The 22,311-nt window shown below is 42.3% G+C and overlaps 2 protein-coding genes across 2 annotated transcripts in view; one reads left to right on the forward strand and one right to left on the reverse strand.

The window, feature by feature from the left end:
- Positions 1-3,101: 3,101 nt before the first annotated feature.
- LOC115111810 (leukocyte surface antigen CD53-like) lies at positions 3,102-8,852 on the forward strand. Its single transcript, XM_029638258.2, has 8 exons — positions 3,102-3,228; positions 6,198-6,281; positions 6,936-7,124; positions 7,329-7,403; positions 7,616-7,726; positions 7,876-7,983; positions 8,099-8,182; positions 8,539-8,852. The coding sequence occupies exons 2-8, from the start codon at positions 6,219-6,221 to the stop codon at positions 8,608-8,610; spliced, it is 702 nt and encodes a 233-aa protein (XP_029494118.1). The 5' UTR covers positions 3,102-3,228; positions 6,198-6,218; the 3' UTR covers positions 8,611-8,852.
- Positions 8,853-9,444: 592 nt separating this feature from the next.
- The window catches only part of araf (A-Raf proto-oncogene, serine/threonine kinase), a 29,476-nt gene continuing 16,609 nt past the window's right edge, over positions 9,445-22,311 (reverse strand). The window contains exons 6-16 of the mRNA XM_029638257.2: positions 21,944-22,048; positions 21,587-21,731; positions 21,349-21,379; positions 21,107-21,234; positions 20,203-20,405; positions 19,783-19,959; positions 19,454-19,500; positions 18,701-18,819; positions 18,179-18,310; positions 13,517-13,651; positions 9,445-13,319 (exon numbers count right to left, since the gene is read on the reverse strand). Coding sequence (XP_029494117.1) covers positions 13,179-13,319; positions 13,517-13,651; positions 18,179-18,310; positions 18,701-18,819; positions 19,454-19,500; positions 19,783-19,959; positions 20,203-20,405; positions 21,107-21,234; positions 21,349-21,379; positions 21,587-21,731; positions 21,944-22,048 — 1,363 coding nt within the window. The 3' untranslated portion in view covers positions 9,445-13,178. The remainder of the gene's footprint in view (positions 13,320-13,516; positions 13,652-18,178; positions 18,311-18,700; positions 18,820-19,453; positions 19,501-19,782; positions 19,960-20,202; positions 20,406-21,106; positions 21,235-21,348; positions 21,380-21,586; positions 21,732-21,943; positions 22,049-22,311) is intronic.

Below are 22,311 nucleotides of genomic sequence, written 5' to 3' on the forward strand. Positions count from 1 at the left end.
CATCCTGCCCTGCCTATCTAAGGTCTTCTCGAAAGCCAAGTCAACAAACAGGTCACTGACCATCTCGAATCCCACCGTACCTTCTCCGCTGTGCAATCTGGTTTCCGAGCCGGTCACGGGTGCACCTCAGCCACGCTCAAGGTACTAAACGATATCATAACCGCCATCGATAAAAGACAGTACTGTGCAGCCATCTTCATCGACCTCGCCAAGGCTTTCGACTCTGTCAATCATCATATTCTTATCGGCAGACTCAATAGCCTCGGTTTCTCGGATGACTGCCTTGCCTGGTTCACCAATTACTTTGCAGACAGAGTTCAGTGTGTCAAATCGGAGGGCATGCTGTCCGGTCCTCTGGCAGTCTCTATGGGGGTGCCACAGGGTTCAATTCTCGGGCCGACTCTTTTCTCTGTATATATCAATGATGTTGCTCTTGCTGCGGACGATTCCCTGATCCACCTCTACGCAGACGACACCATTCTATATACTTTCGGCCCGTCATTGGACACTGTGCTATCTAACCTCCAAACGAGCTTCAATGCCATACAGCACTCCTTCCATGTCCTCCAACTGCTCTTAAACGCGAGTAAAACCAAATGCATGCTTTTCAACCGATCGCTGCCTGCACCCGCATGCCCGACTAGCATCACCACCCTGGATGGTTCCGACCTTGAATATGTGGACATCTATAAGTACCTAGGTGTCTGGCTAGACTGCAAACTCTCCTTCCAGACTCACATCAAACATCTCCAATCGAAAATCAAATCAAGAGTCGGCTTTCTATTCCGCAACAAAGCCTCCTTCACTCACGCCGCCAAGCTTACCCTAGTAAAACTGACTATCCTACCGATCCTCGACTTCGCGATGTCATCTACAAAATGGCTTCCAACACTCTACTCAGCAAACTGGATGCAGTCTATCACAGTGCCATCCGCTTTTGTCACCAAAGCACCTTATACCACCCACCACTGCGACTTGTATGCTCTAGTCGGCTGGCCCTCGCTACATATTCGTCGCCAGACCCACTGGCTCCAGGTCATCTACAAGTCCATGCTAGGTAAAGCTCCGCCTTATCTCAGTTCACTGGTCACGATGGCAACACCCATCCGTAGCACACGCTCCAGCAGGTGTATCTCACTGATCATCCCTAAAGCCAACACCTCATTTGGCCGCCTTTCGTTCCAGTACTCTGCTGCCTGTGACTGGAACGAACTGCAAAATCGCTGAAGTTGGAGACTTTTATCTCCCTCACCAACTTCAAACATCAGCTATCCGAGCAGCTAACCGATCGCTGCAGCTGTACATAGTCTATTGGTAAATAGCCCACCCATTTTCACCTACCTCATTCCCATACTGTTTTTTTTTATTTATTTATGTACTTTTCTGCTCTTTTGCACACCAATATCTCTACCTGTACATGACCATCTGATCATTTATCACCCCAGTGTTAATCTGCAAAATTGTATTATTCGCCTACCTCCTCATGCCTTTTGCACACATTGTATATAGACTGCCCATTTTTTTTTTTCTACTGTGTTATTGACTTGTTAATTGTTTACTCCATGTGTAACTCTGTGTTGTCTGTTCACACTGCTATGCTTTATCTTGGCCAGGTCGCAGTTGCAAATGAGAACTTGTTCTCAACTAGCCTACCTGGTTAAATAAAGGTGAAATAAAAAAAATAAAAATAAAAAGTCCCCTAATCCCTACCGCTAAAAAACATCCCCACAGCTTGATGCTGCCACAACCATGCTTCACCGTAGGGATGGTGCCAGGTTTCGTCCAGACGTGACGCTTGGCATTCAGGCCAAAGAGTTCAATCTTGGTTTCATCAGACCAGAGAATATTGTTTCTCATAGTCTGAGAGTCTTTAGGTGCCTTTTGGCAAACTCAGAGCGGGCTATCATGTGCCTTTTACTGAGGAGTGGCTTCCATCTTGCCACTCTACCATAAAGGCCTGATTGATGGGGTGCTGCAGAGATGGCTGTCCTTCTGGAAGGTTCTCCCATCTCCACAGAGGAACTCTGGAGCTCTGTCAGAGAGACCATTGGGTTCTTTGTCACCTCCCTGATACAAAGCCTGTCTCCCCTGTTTGCTCAAATTAGCCGAGTGGCCAGCTCTAGAAAGAGCCTGGGTGGTTCCAAACTGCTTAATTTAAGAATGATGGAGGCCTCTGGGCTCTTGTGGACCTTCAATGCTGCAGAAAATGTTTTGGTACGATTCCCCAAATCTGTGCCTCGACACAATCTGGTCTCAGAGCTCTACGGACAATTCCTTCGAACTCATAGCTTGGTTTTTGCTCTGACATGCACTGTCAACTGTGGGACCTTATGTAGACAGGTATGTGCCTTTCCAAATCATGTCCAATCAATTGAACTTACCACAGGTGGACCCCAATCAAGTTGTAGAAACATCTCAAGGATGATCAATGGAAACAGGATGCACCTGAGCTCAATTTCAAGTCTCAAAGCAGGGTCTGAATACGTATGTACATTTCAGTTTTGTATTTGTTATAGCAAAAATTATAACCTGTTTTCGCTTTGTCATTATGGGATATTGTGTGTAGATTAATGAGGAAAGAAATAATGTAATCAATTTTAGAATAAGGCTGTAAAGTAACAAAATGTGGAAAGTCAAGGGATCTGAATACTTTCCGAATGCACTGTACATATACTGTATGATTGAAACAACAATGAGTAATCTTTTTCTTCATTAAGTATTTCTGAACATTGTTTTTTTATGGTAGAAAACAACAGGCCCAAATTTCCCTCAGCGTAAGGGAGAACAGGGTTCACATCTTCGCTAAACGTGGCAGAGGAGGCTGGTGGGAAAAGCTATAGGAGGATGAGCTCATTGTAATGGCTGGAATGGAATAAATGGAATGGTACCAAACACATAAAGCACATGGAAACAACATTAATTTAATTCCAGCCTTTACAATGAGCACCTCCTCCCAAACCTGCTCGCACCAGCCTCCTCTGGAATGTAGGTAATGCGTAACAGAAGTTGTCATTTTGTCTTTCCCCTCAGTGCTATTTTGAAATGCACACCCTGCACAAGTTCTCAGTATAGATTTACCATAATATACCCTAGAATAAGGAAGTAGATTGAATTGAGAACAGGAAGTACCAGTACAGCCAAGTCAAAGGTGCAGTACATCCTCTACACAACGGATTGTAAAGGGTATCGGGCTTGATTTAAACTTGTTTTACTACTTCAACTGACAAGGTAAGTACAATGTCTCAATTGTATTCATTTAAATGAGAAGTTATCTTTCATTTCCTGTAAAAGAGTGACGACATTTGATTGTCTTTAGATTGTTATGAGTGATGTGTCTAGTCTAATAGACATCACGGGATAAGAGAAATTGGTCATGTGTATATGAAAAGCACAGGAGGTTGGTGTCACCTTAGTTGGGGAGGAAGGGCTCGTCGTAATGGCTGAAGCGAAACAGTATCAATGATGCCATTTCTTTCTTTCCGTTCCAGCCATTATTACGAGCCGCCCTCCCCTCAGCCGCCTCCGCTAGATTATTCTCAAACCTATGAGAATAATCTAAAATTAAATGTTGGGAGTGTTATATATTGAAAACATGTATATTTAATATAAAAACAACATTTCTCCAGTAAAATCATATAACAAGAAAGATGAAGAAGTTTGGGGATTCTTAGGCTGTGTTTCTACCGGCAGCCAAATTCGGATATTGTTTTCACTATCAGCTCTGAAAAAGATTTGATGTTAGAAGATCTCATGTGATATGTCAAAAGACCAATTAGTGAAAAAAAGATCATGTTTGGGCTGCCTGTGCAAACTCAGCCTTAGAGGTTGTTTGGCTCAGTGAGGTACATTTAAATATGGCTAATAATCACAGACACAGCATGGTGTCAGAGGATAAGTGTCATTTGGGTTAGACACATTGCACAGGTTGGTGGCACCTTAATATGGGAGGACAGGCTTATGGTAATGGCTGGAGTGGAATTAGTGGAAAGGTATCAAATACAGTACCAGTCAAAAGTTTGGACACACCTACTCATTCAATGGTTTTTCTTTATTTTTACAATTTTCTACATTGTAGAATAATAGTGAAGACATCACTGTGAAATAGCACATATGGAATCATGTAGTAACCAAAAAAGTGTTAAACCAATCAACATTTATTTTATATTTGAGATTCTTCAAAGTAGCCGACCTTGGCCCTGAAGACAGCTTTGCACACTCTTGGCATTCTCTCAACCAGTTTCACCTGGAATGCTTTTCCAACAGTCTTGAAGGAGTTCCCACAAATGCTGAGCACTTGTTGGCTGCTTTTCCTTCATGCTGCGGTCCAACTCATCCCAAACCATCTCAATTGGGTTGAGGTCGGGGGATTGTGGAGGCTAGGTCATCTGATGCAGCACTCCATCACTCTCCTTCTTGGTCAACTAGCCCTTACACAGTTTGGAGGTGTGTTGGGTCATTATCCTGTTGAAAAGCAAACGACAGTCCCACTAAGTGCAAACCAGATAGAATGGCGTATTGTTTCAGAATGCTGTTGTAGCCATGCTGGTCAAGTGTGCCTTTAATTCTAAATAAATCACAGACAGTGTCACCAGCAAAGTACACCCACACCATCACACCTCCTCCTCCATGCTTCACGGTAGGAAACACACATGCAGAGATCATCCGTTCACCTACTCTGCGTCTCACAAAGACACAGCGGTTGGAACAAAAAATCTCAAATTTGGACACAGACTAACGGACAGATTTCCACCAGTCTAATGTCCATTGCTTGTCTTTCTTGGCCCAAGCAAGTCTCTTCTTATTATTGGTGTCCTTTAGTAGTGATTTCTTTGCAGCAATTCGACCATGAAGGCCTGATTCACACAGTCTCCTTTGAACAATTGATGTTGAAATGCGTCTGTTACTTGAACTCCGAAGCATTTTATTTGGGCTGCAATTTCGGAGGCTGGTATCTCTGGGTCTTCCATTCCCGTGGCGGTCCCCATGAGGGCACTTGATGGTTTGTCCGACTGCACTTGAAGAAACTTTCAAAGTTCTTGACATTTTCTGAATTGACTGACCTTCATGTCTTTAAGTAATGATTGACTGTCGTTTCTCTTTGCTTATTTGAGCTTTTCTTGCCATAATATGGGCTTGGTGTTTTACCAAATAGGGCTATCCTCTGTTTACCACCCCTACCTTGTCACAACACAACTGATTGGCTCAAATGCATTAAGAAGGAAAGAAATTCCACAAATGAACTTTTAACAAGGCACACCTGTTAGTTGACATGCATTCCACTACCTCATGAAGCTGGTTGAGAGAATGTCAAGAGTGTGCAAAGCTGTCATCAACATTTACATTTACATTTAAGTCATTTAGCAGACGCTCTTATCAGAAGCTGTCACCTCATCCAGGCAAGGCAAAGGGTGGTTACTTTAAAGAATCTAAAACATAAAATATATTTTGATTTGTTTTTGGGTACTGCATGATTCCATGTGTTATTTCATAGTTTTGATGTCTTCACTTTTATTGTACAATGTAGAAAATAGTACAAATAAAGAAAAACCTTGAATGAGTAGGTGTGTCCAAACTTTTGACTGGTACTGTACATCAAGCACACGGTTTCCATGTGTTTGATTCCATTCCATTCCATTAGCTCTGTTCCGGCCACTATTATGAGTCGTCCTCCCCTTAGCAGCCTCCTGTGATTGAGTGGGTGTACAATTCCACCCACATTTCCACTCTGCAGTGGGACGAAACACTTATGTTGGTATACTTTCACTGATTTTTCCTTAAGGAATAAGGACTCTATTCAATCTGTAAAACTGAAGCGTTACAGAGTTTGCCATAGAAATCAAAACTGTATTGGTCTAAACATGTTAAAAACTATGATGAAACCATTTCAAAATGTTCAGCCGAGTCCCATGGGTAAATTTAAAGGAAGTAAACCAGATACAGCAGGCTAATTTCCTCACACTGTGACACTTGATGGCCTTGCTACTCACTCACAAACAGTACCCAGTTCCTTCTAATATCTTCAGATGGAGAGAGAAAAATCTGACTCAGTGATGTTATTACTATTTTTAACAATTGTTGCTGTTTATTTGTGTGGTATATGTTGCTGTTTTCACTCATGGCCTCTGTGTTAAAGACAAGCTTATCATTGATGTATTGGCATAATATGTGTTTTTCTGTCTCTTGTTTATTTTTTACAGGTCTGGAAGCACTTCTGGGAAATGGCTCAAAATTGCCTCAAGTGTTTGAAATACACCATGTGTATGGTTAACTTCTTGTGCTTTGTACGTATCTCCAACATTCACCTATTAGCCTTCTACTCTTACTTCCTCAATGAGATTGAAATTTATATTCAGGGTTGGGGAGTAACTGATTACATGCAATCAGTTACATGTAATCTGATTACAAAAAGCATTACAGTAATTGGTCACGTGAAAAGCAAAAATATTGTAATCAGATAAACAGATACAGTACTTCGTAAAAACTACATGATTACTTCTTGGATTACTTTTAAATTCAGAAAAAATACATTGACACCTTTCTGTTTTCTCAATGACATTCAAATCAGCATTGAAAAAGGCACAAGTTGAAGTTTGTCCCACCTGAGCGAGTCTGACCACTAGTCAGAGACCACTATGATGACACATAAAATGTGTTTCACAGATACATTTTGTCTTCTTCTAATGCCTCAAGGTTAAGGGGGGGAAGATATCAAAAACGGTTACAATTTTGGACAAGTAACGAATTACATTTAGAAAGTTACGTACACAATGCAACCCTTCCCATGTTCAATATTTCAATTTCCATTTATCCTGTATAAGGTGCATTTTAGGACAGCCTCCTCCTGATAAGCCTGCCCTAATATGGACACAATTATGTCATATGACACCATATTCTGTATGATGTATGTTGACGCCATGTTGTTGTGTTTGGGTCAGATGTGTGGAACGGCAGTGTTTGGTTTTGGAGTGTTCCTGATGTTGAACACCAAGGTTTCTGCTCTCATCCCCACCCTGTCCACCTTGAATCTGGCCAACACACTCTTCATCACGGGCATCATCATCACTTGCGTGTCCTTCCTGGGGTTCCTGGGGGCTCTTAAAGAGAACCGCTGCCTCCTCATCACTGTAGGTCTCACATATTTGACATTACTTTGTATTCATCAGACATCAGTCTCTTCATTCACTGTCCTTGCTTTAAACTGACTTACAAAAACTCATAAATAACCTATTTTTAGTGATCAAGGTACAATCATTCATTAAACGTGCAACGTGATAACATAAGGATTTTCCAGAAGGATGTGCATATATTCCGTTTTTCTTGGTTTGCAGTTTTTCATCCTGCTGTTCATTCTGATGTTGGTGGAACTGACTGTAGCCTGTCTACTGCTGGTATATGAGAAAGAGGTAAGATAAAGCAGGTGCACCATCAGATGTTGGTAGGAGGTTAAGGGGTGAGAGAAAATGAAGGGAAGAGATCATTAATACATTACTAATGAGGACTTATAACAAGAAAATCAGGAGTTGAGAGAGGGCCAGGGTTGTGAGGAAAGGTCAAAGATGATAGATGGTGTTTTATGAGACGTTCATACTGCTAAGAAATGAATATGTGCGCTTAGATTGACAAATTCCTAGAGAAGGATCTCACAGAAAGTCTGATGAAATCCAAGAAGTCAACTAAAGGTGGGAATTCCACAAACACGGACGACTGGGACATCATTCAGGTCACGGTGAGTGTGAATTGAGAAACACTTAAACTTTACAATGAAACTTGGATGACCCCTCTTTCACCCTGCCATAGTTCCGAACAAAATTGAATGGAAATATGTAGCACATGAAATGACACTGCTTTTCTCATGCTCAATTCTATTACATTTAGTTCCAGTGCTGTGGGATCCACAACACAAGTGACTGGAAGGACAAAGTGCCTCTGTCCTGCTGTCGAGAGAGCCCATGTGGTCCCAAGACGCCAGTATACTGGGAGGCCGTATGACATCACATATACAATATCCTCTCATGATTAACAAGCCTCAAATGAACTACAATACTGTAGAAAAACATAGCCAATGTCACTCAATAAGGATATTTTCTCTTCATCTCAGGGTTGTTACAATAAGCTGAAGGTGTGGTTTGAGGAGAACTTCCTAGTCACCGGTGTTGGTGTGATTATGCTCTGCATTATCGAGGTATGATCAGCTTCCCTGCTAGTTAATACAGGGTGTCGGTGATAGGTTTATATTGGCATTCACGTAAAAAAAAAAAAAAAAACGTATTCCAGACCAGAAGCATCTTGTCACCTGGTCCATGGGTTCATCTGGTGAAAAGCAGTGGATTATATATAGGGACTAGTGCGCGAGGCCTATACACTACTCATCTTGAATAGCGTCTAAGGAATATGGTGTGCGTCCCAAAAGGCACACTAGTCCCTATATAGTGCACTACTTTTCACCAGATGAATAGGGTGCCATTTGGGATGGTGTTGCATAACTATACCATAACACCATGTAGGCTAACACATTCATTTTGTTTTTTCTGTTGGTAGGTCCTGGGCATGTGTTTCTCCATGACTTTGTTCTGTCACATAAGCCGGTCTGGACTCGGCTACAAGTTATGACATTTCTGCTTACATGGTTAGGACCTTTGTTCTAACTGAAAACATCTGTCTTCAACTGTTTTACAGAGAATTTCCATATACAGAACTATAAACTTACATTTACAGGCACCTATGAGATTTTATACACTTAAATGAATGTTTGTTTTCTGTAATATAATGCCATCAGTTCATTTTATGCTGAAAGGCAGGCACTTTATAATGTAAATCCAAATAATGCAATAAACATTGAGCTTTTAAATGAATTTTAACCCCACAAAGATTGACTAAAAGCACTTTTCCCTCCCGATCCGTAACTGTATAAAATGTTTCTGCCATCAGAAGACTTTGAAATGGATTTCCTAAATTAAAATATCTTGGGAGTTAAAAAAACAAAAACATTCCCATCACCATCTTTCTAACTACACAGTATGACAGCAGCTTGTCAACGTCACATGGTTTCCTGTTACTTTCAACCTGCATGGTGAAACTGAATTTAACCACTTCTTCTTATAGCGTAACTGATGGTTTCACTTCACTAATATAACAACGAAGCAGTCAGTAAAAGAACCCTCCTTTCTGTGAGAAAACTTTGTTAACTCTTGTGTGAAGGTGTGAAAACACCACCACCACCTTGTCTGGACTGGGTTGTTTTTTTGTGGGAGTTTACAAGAAACCTTTCTGTTTTGCATTTTTCTAACATCTACATTCGGGTCCCTTTCTATGTAGATTTGCAGTTTTTCACACCACCTTAATGTTTTCTCAAAACTGGAGCAAGATATATTTCACTTCAGATTGAGATATGAAGTGAAATCAAAAGCAACACCTTGCAGGTACATACTTAAGAATAAAAATACATTTAAGCATTCCACAGTTTTATTTAAAGAATAAAATCCTGCATCCTCAATATTTTAAGACAAAAACTAAAAAAATACTAAGATTTCCTTTACATTTTAAAATAATTGTGTTCTTTTTTTGAAACCATCACAAAAAATAGAAACAAGTACAATTTTGTCATAAAAAAAAATGTAACTGTACACAGCAGAATATACCATTTATTGCAAACTGAACACCCCTGATACCTCAGAAACTATACACACAAATTATTGCAATTCACCTAGATATGCAAAACTACTCCGACACAGATAATTCGTTCTCTTTACTGCTCTGAAATATGACAGCTGTTAAATGAGTCCGGTTTGTTTCCCCACGCTACCCCTGTAATTACCCGGTGTCTGAAGCACAGCAACTGCTATCTTCAATGTGATGTCATGCCTTTAGCGCAGTCGATTTCGGGGGAGGTCAATTTCTTTATATTTAAAATTGACAAAATTTCAGTAACTGTGGCACTTTTGTCCTCCTCTCTGAACACAACAGAAGAAACAATATCCTCTTTTGAAGAGAGAGGAAGATGCATTTGACTAAACTGAAATGTTAAGATATCTTCTCTAAGTGACATATTTTCCTTATTTAATAATAGGGAGCTCATTAAAGAAACCAGAGTCCCTCTGAGTAACAAATGTACTCACTATCAATTCAGCAGAAACCGACTGCCATTATGGTAAAGCAATGCCACCAAACATAAGAAGCTAGACTATTCCTGCATCATAGACACCTGTAAATGCACTGGATACTTTAACAGAAACTCAGGTCTATAAAAGGGATTTCATTTGGAAAGATATGTTTCATTCTAAAGCCTTTGGGCTATTCAATTATTTGTGTTTGACCTACACCTGGGACAAATGAATGTTTGATGTGCAATGTCTTCAAAAACACATTTTCCATGCCTTTTTCTTTCTTTTGCTGCATATTGCATTAATAACAGTATAAATGCCACTTTAATGACATTCAATATTTCCTGGGTCTGACCAGAGGAGGGTAAACGACAATGTAGCCCAAGTCTCAGGAGGATACTGAATCCGCATTAGGGCGGGTATATACACCACCTCAGTGGGGTGTATACCACATTCCACCCCAGTAAATAATGCAGTGCTCACTACGGCCCCGGGTGAAAATGTAATGCAATCAAAAGCTAATTAAATGCACGTGCATGACACAGAGTATCAAAAATCTGAAGCTCAATTAGAGTAGTTTGAGACAGTACCATGTCTTGAAAGTACATTCCGTTAGGTTAGAGAACCCAAACCAGCCATGATTTAAATGCTGCAAAGAGTGATCTCTTATCACTCAGTAAACATTTAATCCACCTAAAGGTCCATGACAGCAGATTTATCACACCGCCATCTGCAATGACAATAACATCAATAAATAAGATGAGAAATGTAGTCTTTCACAAACCCTTGTCTAACAAAATCTCCAAGTCAAACCTATTCACACAACCCAACATAATTGGAATGAGTAAATAACAATAGGGTACCCAGCCCCTCTTTAAAACATCTAGGTTAAAAACTGCTTTTTATAGTAAAAAAAAAAAAAAAAAAAAAAAAGTCAGTTATTGTTTGTTCAGTAACCATCACCCCACAATAGACTCTGCACTAGTTTAAATTGATCAGGTCAAATAAGGTATTATGAAATCACGCCCTCTACTGTCCAAGCCATTTCCAGCATACATAAGACCAAAAACAACAGACCCTTATGGGTTAAAAATCACAGTTACGATTAGTTCAAATTAAGCATGACACACACACACAAAAAAAAGAACAAGTTACCATTGATGATTCAAATCTGCCCCTCGTTGTAACCAGTACGCAGCAAAATAACATCATCCCATCCCAGTTGCACCATGGAGCAATCTACTTAGTATCAATTGAACAAGCCTCACTTAAAATAACCATCAATGCACTGTCACTGACAGGAGGAGGAAACCAATAGGCCAGGGGTATTCAACTCTTACCCTACGACGTCCGGAGCCAGCTGGTTTTCTGTCCTACCTTAATTACACTCACCTGGTGTCCCAGGTCTAAACCAGGCCCTGATTAGGGAACAATTGAAAGAAAAACCCAGTGGAACTGGCTTCGAGGTCCAGAGTTGAGTCTGAGGGCAATAGGCTAATCACTGTTAATACCAAGCAAGCAACCAACCAACCAACCATCTTTCACTAGGTGCAACACTCAATTGAAGTAGCAACCCACAATCGAAAGCAATGGGAAGCAGGAAGAGGAGAAGTCATTCATTTAAGTTAAAGGCTACCATTTCCTAAAGGCCAGTCAAAGTGTAAAAGCTACTACAATCAGGAATTAAGAAAACAAACAATGTTTCGCACATTGACATTTTCAAGTTATTATACCCCCATAAAAGTTATATTGAAAGCAGGATTCAGATAAACTAGGTGTCACGTGATTGATAATGAGTAAGCTTCATGTGTCACAATGAGCAAAAAGCAACTACATATAAGTAAGGCAGCTTGTTTTAACCAGATTTGCTAGCACAAGTGCTTGTCCATGGTGCAATGTAGAGTCAAGCTGACTAAGCATGTAAAGCATTGAGAACACTTTTTACTTGTTAAGACTACAGGTTTCAGGCCATACAGAAGGCCTCTGGGCTAGACTAGCCTATGTATTCACTGGAAACAATGCAAAGGTTTATACGGGTCTGGGTCATATTAACTAGGCACCAAATGAAAGAAAATGGACTGAAACAGGGAGGAACTACCTAACCATGTCCAATAAGAAGCTTGTGTTTTTGTATTTCAGTTGCAAAAAGTTTTGCTTTGGTGTGCACTACTAAATACGACCCGGCTGTGTCTATTAAAATGGTGCCGTACACATTTGATGCCGCCGTTAACTTGAGTCCCAAACTGCTTGTCTTTGACAGTGGCATTTCAAATCCATGTTGTATAGCAGCTTATTCATGGTCATATCCTAAGACTGCACGACGACACAATGATTTACCAAAACCATTATGGGACCAAAAGGACCAATAACTTAAAATATGGTCACAACAACCAAGTGAAAGTCATCTTCTGTGCATGCCATTGTTGTTCTGTAAGCATTTCTCTTTCATCGCTTGCACTCAAAAGCGCAAAACACTGACGTCATTATGATACGACTACAAAGTCTGGCGTCCCACACTTAAAAGCAGCATTGAGAAATCCATAGCCAGGCCAGTATAGGAATGTAGGGGTTCTGACATGGCCTGGCCAGTAGAGTGACAGTATAGGAATGTAGGGGTTCTGACCTGGCCAGGCCAGCATCTGTTCCTGTGAGGAGGAGGAGGAGAGGGAGGGAAGCTGTGTGGTTCTGATGTGTAGTAGGGAGAGTCTGAGGGCTCAGGGGGTTGTGATGTGCTGTGGAGTGTCGGCGTGAGGAAGGGTTACATTTGGTGGTGGTGGTGTTGTCTGTAGGAGCCCCCAACCAGTGCCAGAGGAAGGGGAATAATGGGTTGCGTCCGAAACAGCAGCCGATTCACCTTATACTACATTACCTTGACCGGGGCCCATATGACTCGAGTCAAAAGTAGTGCACTATGGAGGAAAGAGTGCCATTTGGGACACAGCCCTGGGGGTGTTTGGATGGGCAGCTGTCTGTGGACTCGCTCTCATGGGAGTAATGCAGCCAGCGTTGGCGTCAGTGGTGATGGTCTCTTTCCTCAAACAGAAGGACAGACAACTCCTGGGACTGGCTTAGCAGAGCTCACAGTGGCATCAGCCGAGTGGTGTGGAACAGGAGTGGGTTCAGTTCCTCCGCATGGACAGCCCGATGGAGGGAGGGCTCCGAGGCACTCCGCTCGATTTTTGGCAACAGGTCCTGGACCTGCTCAATGCCTAACATGACCTGGAGCGAAACAAAACGAACATTATATAAGTGGGAAATGTACTCCTGCTCATAAACAGTAAAAACCAAGGAGGCCGACATACATAAAATAAGACAAGAGAACAGTAAATAAAGAGAGGAATGAGTAAAATACCCTCTTGTTGCTGACTATGATAAACCAAGCACACAACAAATGCTTTGGCAGTGCTCTCTCTCACCTGTGGAAAGAGGGGCCTCTCATCACGTTTGAACTTCAGGCAGTCAATGATGAGCCTCTTCATGGACTTGGGTGAGCTACTGGACAGCAAACTGAGGTCTGGAGACAAGTAGCCACGCCCAACCATAAAGAGTATCTGAGAGAAAAGACAGGTTGGTAAACATGATACAGTACAGAAGTATCGTGTTTTTTATGCATGAGAGGTTTTAATGTGAATTATCTTACATGGCATGCATGTGAGCTGCACCCTTCAGATACAATACCGTTCAAAAGTTTGGGGTCACAAAGAAATTACCTTATTTTGAAAGAAAAGTACATGTTTTGTCCATTAAAATAACATAAAATTGATCCGAAATACAGTGTAGACATTTATAAAAAAAAAAAATATTTCACCTTTATTTAAACAGGTAGGCTAGTTGAGAACAAGTTCTCATTTGCAACTGCGACCTGGACAAGATAAGGCGTAGCAATTCGACACATACAACACAGAGTTACACATGGAATAAACAAAACATACGGTCAATAATACAGTAGAAAAAAAAAAAAAAAAAAGTCTATATACAGTGAGTGCAAATGAGGTAAGGAAATAAATAGGCCATGGTGGCGAAGTAGCAATTACAATATAGCAATTAAACACGAATGGTAGATCAGCAGAAGATGAATGTGCAGGTAGAGATACTGGGGTGCAAAGGAGCAAAGTAAATAAATAACAGTATGGCGATGAGGTAGGTAGATAGATGGGCTGTTTACAGATGGGCTATGTACAGGTACAGTGATCTATAAGCTGCTCTGACAGCTGGTGCTTAAAGCTAGTGAGGGAAATGTGAGTCTCCAGCTTCAGAGATTTTTGCAATTCGTTCCAGTCATGGGCAGCAGAGAACTGGAAGGAAAGACGACCAAAGGAGGAATTGGCTTTGGGGGTGACCAGTGAGATACACCTGCTGGAGCGAGTGCTACAAGTGGGTGCTGCTATGGTGACCAGTGAGCTGAGATAAGGCGGGGCTTTACCTAGCAGGGTCTTGTAGATGACATGGAGCCAGTGGGTTTGGCGACGAGTATGAAGCGAGGGCCAACCAACGAGAGCGTACATGTCGCAATGGTGGGTAGTGTATGGGGCTTTGGTGACAAAACGGATGGCACTGTGATAGACTGCATCCAATTTGTTGAGGAGAGTGGTGGAGGCAATTTTATAGATGACATCACCGAAGTCGAGGATCGGTAGGATGGTCAGTTTTACGAGGGTATGTTTGGCAGCATGAATGAAGGATGCTTTACTGCGATATAGGAAGTCGATTCTAGATTTAATTTTTGATTGGAGATGCTTAATGTGAGTCTGGAAGGAGAGTTTAGTCTAACCAGACACCCAGGTATTTGTAGTTGTCCACGTATTCTAAGACAGAGCCGTCCAGAGTAGTGATGCTGGACGGGCGAGCAGGTGCAGACAGTGATCGATTGAAAAGCATGCATTTAGTTTTACCTGCGTTTCAGAGCAGGTGGAGGCCACAGAAGGAGAGTTGTATGGCATTGAAGCTCATCTGGAGGTTAGTTAACACAGTGTCCAAGGAGGGGCCAGAAGTATACAGAATGGTGTCGTCTGCGCAGAGGTAGATCAGAGAATCACCAGCAGCAAGAGCAACATCATTGAAGTATACAGAAAAGAGAGTTGGCCCTAGAATTGAACCCTGTGGCACACCCATAGAGACTGCCAGAGGTCCGGACAACAGGCCCTCCGATTTGACACACTGAACTCTGATAGAGAAGTAGTTGGTAAACCAGGCGAGGCAATCATTTGAGAAACCAAGGCTGTCGAGTCTGCCAATAAAGAATGTTGTGATTGACAGAGTCGAAAACCTTGGCCAGGTCGATGAATACGGATGCACAGTAATGTCTCTTATCGATGGCGGGTTATGATGTCGTTTAGAACCTTGAGCGTGGCTGAGGTGCACCCATGACCAGCTCTGAAACCAGATTGCATAGCAGAGAAGGTATGGTCTGATTCGAAATGGTCAGTAATCTGTTTGTTAACTTGGCTTTCAAAGACCTTAGAAAGACAGGGTAGGATAGATAGGTCTGTAGCAGTTTGGGACTAGAGTGTCACCCGCTTTGAAGAGGGGGATGACCGCGGCAGCTTTCCAAACTTTGGGAATCTCAGACGATACGAAAGAGGTTGAACAGGCTAGTAATAGGGGTTGCAACAATTTCAGCAGATAATTTAAGAAAGAGAGGGTCCAGATTGTCTAGCCCGGCTGATTTGTAGGGGTCCAGATTTTGCAGCTCTTTCAGAACATCAGCTATCTGAATGTGGGTAAAGGAGAAATGGTGGGGGCTTTGGCGGGTTGCTGTGGAGGGTGCCGGGCAGTTGACCGTGGTAGGGGTAACCATGTGGAAAGCATGGCCAGCTGTAGAGAAATGCTTATTGAAATTCTCAATTATTGTGGATTTATCGGTGGTGACAGTGTTTCCTAGCCTCAGAGCAGTGGGCAGCTGGGAGGAGGTGCTCTTATTCTCCATGGACTTTACAGTGTCCCAGAACGTTTTTGAGTTAGTACTACAGGATGCAAATTTCTGTTCGAAAAAGCTTGCCTTAGCTTTTCTAACTGCCTGTGTATATTTGTTCCTAACTTCCCTGAAAAGTTGCATATCACGGGGGCTATTCGATGCTAATGCAGAACGCCACAGGATGTTTTTGTGCTGGTCAAGGGCAGACAGGTCTGGCGTGAACCAAGGACTATATCTATTCCTAGTTCTACATTTTTTGAGAGGGGCATGCTTATTTAAGATGGTGAGGAAGGCACTTTTAAAGAATAGCCAGGCATCATCTACTGACGGGATGAGGTCAATGTCATTCCAGGATACCCCAGCCAGGTCGATTAGAAAGGCCTGCTCGCAGAAGTGTTTCAGGGAGCATTTGACAGTGATGAGGGGTGGTTGTTTGGTCGCAGACCCATTACGGATGCAGGCAATGAGGCAGTGATCGCTGAGATCTTGATTGAAAACAGCAGAGGTGTATTTGGAGGGTGAATTAGTTAGGATGACATCTATGAGGGTGCCCGTGTTTACTGATTTGGGGTTGTACCTGGTAGGTTCATTGATATTTTGTGTGAGATTGAGGGCATCAAGCTTAGTTTGTAGAATGGCCTGAATGTTAAGCATGTCCCAGTTTAGGTCACCTAGTAGCACGAGCTCAGAAGATAGATGGGGGGCAATCAATTCACATATGGTATCGAGGGCACAGCTGGGGGCAGAGGGAGGTCTATAGCAAAAGGCAACAGTGAGAGAATTGTTTCTGGAAAGGTGAATTTTTAGAAGTAGAAGCTCAAATTGTTTGGGTATAGACTTAGTAATAAATAACTCTGCAGGCTATCTTTGCAGTAGATTGCAACACTGCCCCCTTTGGCAGTTCTATCTTGGCGGAAAACGTTATAGTTAGCAATGGAGATTTCAGGGTTTTTGGTGGTTTTCCTAAGCCAGGATTCCGACACGGCTAAGACATCTGGGTTGGCAGAGTGTGCTAAAGCAATGAGTAAAAAAATGTAGGGAGTAGGCTTTTAATGTTAACATGCATGAAACCAAGGCTTTTACGTTTACAGAAGTCAACAAATGAGAGCACCTGGGGGGTGGGAGTGGAGCTAGGCACTGCAGGATCTGGATTAACCTCCACATCAGAGGAACAGAGGAGAAGTAGGATAAGGGTACGGCTAAAGACTATACAAACTGGCCGTCTAGCACGCTCAGAACAGAGTGTAAAAGGAGCAGGTTTCTGGGCACGATAGCATAGATTCAAGGCATAGTGTACAGACAAAGGTAAGGTAGGATGTGAGTACATTGGATACATTGTTAACAGCTCATTTTGAATGGAATATCTACGTAGGCGTACAGAGGCCCATTATCAGCAACCATCACTCCTGTGTTCGTTAATCCAAGTTTATCATTTTAAAAGGCTAATTGATCATTAGATAACCCTTTTGCAATTATGTTAGCACAGCTGAAAACTGTTGTTCTGATTAAAAAAGCAATAAAACTGGCCTTCTTTAGACTAGTTGAGTATCTTGAGTATCAGCATTTGTGGGTTCGATTACAGGCTCAAAATGGCCAGAAACAAAGACCCGATTAACCTGTAATCGAACCCACAAATGCTGATGCTCCAGACACTCAACTAGACTAAAGGAGGAGTGATTTATTGCTTCATTAAATCGGCACAACAGTTTTCGGCTGTGCTAACATAATTGCAAAAGCTTTTTCTAATGAAAAAATTAGACTTAAAATGATAAAACTTGGATCAGCTAACACAACGTGCCATTGGAACACAGGAGTGATGGTTGCTGATAAATGTAGATATTCCATTCAAAATTAGCCATTTCCAGCTACAATAATCATTTACAACATTAAGTGTCTACACTGTATTTCTGATCAATTTGATGTTATTTTTAAAAAGTGACACATTTTTCTTTTCTTTCAAAAACAAGGACATTTCTAAGTGACCCCAAACTTTTGAACGGTAGTGCATTTACTGAGAGTCAAACCGTTCCTATCCTCCTCTCAGCCATCAAGTGTTATATTTATGGTGGTTTGTAAACTTGTAATACTTACATATTTAATAATTTCATTGTAAAGTATGTGTGCTTGAAGCTGCAACTTGTAAAAAAAAAAAAAACATTCTCACCTGGTCTCGGTTGTTAATCTGGGAATAAGGCAGAGTCCCCGACATCAGCTCAAACAGCACCACCCCGTAGCCGTACACGTCTGACTGGAACGTGTAAGGGTTGGCGTCCTGCATCCGGATCACCTCAGGAGCCTACAACGGAAACACACACACATCATTGAACAGCTGACGCAAGCAGATAGTTTCATTGTAGAAAATGTCCCTTTTCTAGCTGATGTTACAACTGTTTCTTTTTCCAAAACAATATAAAATCACACAAGAGAAATGCTACCCGTTGAAAGTCTAGAACACTCACAAGACATTAAAAATCACATGGCTAAATGTAGATTGACAGTTGAGGTGAAATGACGCCACACGCAATACCAGAGAGTGATATCTAGGTGGTACTCCCTAGACACCAAATGGAAGACAACGGACCGAAACAGGTAGTGACTACCTGAATGTTGCAAAACGTTTTCCATTGCAAAATGGCTTGCTACAGTGTGCCGTAATGAATACGACCCAGGAGTGCCAGTAACTTACCATCCACAGAATGGAGCCACTGGGCTGTTCTACCTGCTCAGAGCCACTCCATCGAGACTTCACCGTTGCCAGCCCAAAGTCCCCGATCTTCACAGTCCAGCCCTCATGGAGGAAGATGTCTGACAACAGAGCTCAGGAACATGGCAGCAAGTAGGTTGGTAGGTGTGTACATTTGGAAAAGCCAATCAATCACACATCTAAATAGATGTGAAATTGATAACATTCTACAAAGGTGATCTAGACTTGGACACAAAATATCTCTCTCCGATGGGGCTGACAAACATTTGATCCATTTTATGAAGCGTGACAAATACGAGAGTTAGATCAATTTGTTCTAATACATCTCCATGGATCTGCTAGAAAGCCTGATACATTCTACTTAGCCTTTAAAAAAGGGGAAGAAGAGATGCTGTGACACAGTTTGAAGCCAAACAGGCTCACACCAAGCAACATAACACGCAATTCATGATGCATAGATTTCACAACTGCCACACTATAAAAACATGAATATTAGTGGTTAGCAGCTCTGAACTCAAAGAAACACAAAATAAAAGGGGTGTTTAAAAATACTTCTGTGGTTATTCTTCATTGGCTGCAAAGGCCTACACTAGGTAAAGGAAGCTCTGACAGAGCCTCACCACTGACAATATTCATAAAGCGTCGTAAGAGTATGACTGCTGATCTAGGATCAGGGCCTTATCCATATAATGGTATTAATCTTCAGAGAGAAAAGCCCAGCTCAAGAAAGGATACTGTTTGATTTCAGGTCTCGATGAATTATATTCTTGGCATGAAGATAACTGAAAAAATAAATAAATAAATAAAAAAGACTAATGTTATTTACAATTGACTATACCAAAGAAGTCAAACTTTTTTTTTTTACTTTAAAAAACGACTACTTTTCAGGTGCGAATAAAAAGCACCACGTGACGAAATAAGACAGTCGAACCCAGCTCATGAGGCATGTATAAGTTATATTCAAGAATCCATTGCTACGAATCAAGAATTTAAAAGTTCAAAAATAGATGTACAAATTCCAGATTTCCCCTTTAATAACAGTGTGCAAAGAGCTGCAGCCTTACTCCATGCCCTGTGCTGTCTGCCTGGCCACGTCGATGCGACGCATGGTCTCAAACTTGGTCTCAGAGACGTGCAGATGGCGGTACAGGCTGCTGCCCTCACACCACTGTGTGATGATTGCAAAGTTAGGCTTAGTCATGAAGCCCATGAACAGCAGAATGTTGACGTGGCGTGTCTTTCTGCGGGGGAGGGAACCAACCAGGGAGCAATATTAGTCACAAAACACACTGCATAACTCTCCATATCACTCCTAAAACTGCATGTTTCCTCAATTCACCATGTTCGATCTATAACGTTTGAATAATGTACATTCCGGCACAGCACAGTCATTGAGTAATGTACATACCGGTATACCAGGACCTGATAAAAATAGCATTCATTAATTTGTCAATGTAACTAACAAGAAGAGAGCAGCTTCTCACCGTAGCACTTGCATTTCATTTTTAAAGGCTTGCAACTGCTCAGGTGTTGGCTCTGTCACTTTGAGGATCTTGATGGCCACGTCGCCGTGCCACTTGCCCTTGAAGACAGTCCCAAAGGAGCCTGCACCTATCCTTTTCTGGATGTTGACTTCTCGCGAGTGGACCTCCCAGTAGTAACTTGAGTCTCTATAACCGCCACGGTGCTAAAACACAAACCTATACTCAACACTATTTTCAACAACATCCCCATCACTAATTAACAGCAAACACAAAGGGTTCAGAGTCCCGGACATCACTTTCTAAAAAAAGGTGATGTCATCTCCAAAAAAAGACTGCAACAACCGTTGATGCCGTCACCTTTACATTAAAAAAAGTTACCAATTATTAGAAGTTACTATCTTGCCTCATTGCTACAACTCCCGTACGGGCTCGGGAGAGACGAAGGTCGAAAGTCATGCGTCCTCCGAAACACAACCCAACCAAGCCGCACTGCTTCTTAACACAGCAAGCATCCACCCCGGAACCCAGCCGCATCAATGTGTCGGAGGAAACACCGTGCACCTGGCGACCTTGGTTAGCACACACTGTGCCCGGCCCGCCACAGGAGTCGCTGGTGCGCGATGAGACAAGGACATCCCTACCGGCCAAACGCTCCCTAACCCGGACGACGCTAGGCCAATTGTGCGTCGCCCCAGGGACCTCCCAGTCACGGCCGGCTGCGACAGAGCCTGGGCTCGAACCCAGAGTCTCTGGTGGCACAGCTAGCGCTGCGATGCAGTGCCCTAGACCACTGCGCCACCTGGGAGGCCACCTTTACATTTTTGGGACTTTCCCCAGATGAAAACCTCATTCCATAGAAGCCTTTTTTTTTTTAGCACTGCTGGCATATCTAATTTCTACTTACCACTTTCTTTTTGTCGTCAGATGAGGAGGGCTTGCGCTCCTTGTGCTCTGAGGGGGATTTGGGGGGTCTCCTGCCAGGGGAGCCCAGGGAGGGCGGGCTGGTAGAGGGTTTGGGTGATGGTTCAGGAACTGTATATAATACAGTACCAAATGAGCAAGTTATTAAACACTTGCAAGGGGCGAATAATCTCAATAATAGTAATCTCAAATAAATAAATAAATCTGATCATTTTAAAATCTCACCCATTGTATTGTTTTGTAATTTTAACGCATCCTAAAAAGAGAACAAAAACACTTAGTGGTTATGCTAAGGTCCAATATCATTTAAACATTGACTCAGATCGATGCCCGCTATAGGTGTGATGTATGCCATTGTAGGGGATGAGAAATTAGCTGTAATAAATGGACTGCTGAAATTGCATAGTATAGTAAATCCTGGCGTGTAATACCAGACCCTGCATTGTGGGTGTGACTGTCTCACCTCTATGATGCTGACACCGGCAGGGCCTACGGTGCTGACCATGTGGACATTGGGGGTGGAGGTGGACCGATGCCTCTGTAGAGACTGACCATCTCCACCTGGCAGAGGAAACCGGAAGGCCGAGGTTGGGGACAGTAGTCCGTGCCTATATGAAAACATAGGAGCACAACAGTACAGGTTAAGGTTCATTTTTGAAGAGTTACCGTTCTCCATTGGAAGGGGGCACCAATACCATATGGTCTCTAGACTGGGACTTTCATTTTACATGGCACCCTATTCCCTTTATAGCACACTACTACTGACCAAGGAATAGGGTACAATTTGGGATGCATTTGACTATGATTCAGATCCACTTACCCAGAAGGATCCGGGGTTAAGGCTATGTCGCTCTGGGATATGGAGTTGTCTGGCAACAGTATGGATATCTGAGGGTACTCATCTGGGCAAGGATTAGGTGTGCACCTGGAAACAAGGTACAGTACATACACAGAGGCTAAACCAGGGGTAAGGAGCACTGTTCCAGTCACACAATGCTAACAGTACAACAAATATGAAGTGACATGAGTGACCTTGTGAAAACAGGGTCTCCACAGGCTCCATGAGGTTGAATTCAAGACTAAAATAATACCTTAATACCACTTGGAATTCAATTTAATGCCAATTCTGAGGTCTGCATGCAACACACATGCTAATATTCCCCTCCAGAAATGAGCCCATGTTGGCAA

This window comes from Oncorhynchus nerka, linkage group LG27 (assembly GCF_034236695.1).
Source record: "Oncorhynchus nerka isolate Pitt River linkage group LG27, Oner_Uvic_2.0, whole genome shotgun sequence".
Lineage (NCBI taxonomy): Eukaryota > Metazoa > Chordata > Actinopteri > Salmoniformes > Salmonidae > Oncorhynchus > Oncorhynchus nerka.

Excerpts from the sequence above, each read along its gene's own strand:
- LOC115111810 (XM_029638258.2), top strand. The coding sequence starts at position 6,219 with ATGGCTCAAAATTGCCTCAAGTGTTTGAAATACACCATGTGTATGGTT. Across the intron at positions 7,984-8,098 it reads CGCCAGTATACTGGGAGGCC|GGTTGTTACAATAAGCTGAA; the intron begins GTATGACATCAC and ends TCTTCATCTCAG. Across the intron at positions 8,183-8,538 it reads TTATGCTCTGCATTATCGAG|GTCCTGGGCATGTGTTTCTC; the intron begins GTATGATCAGCT and ends TTCTGTTGGTAG.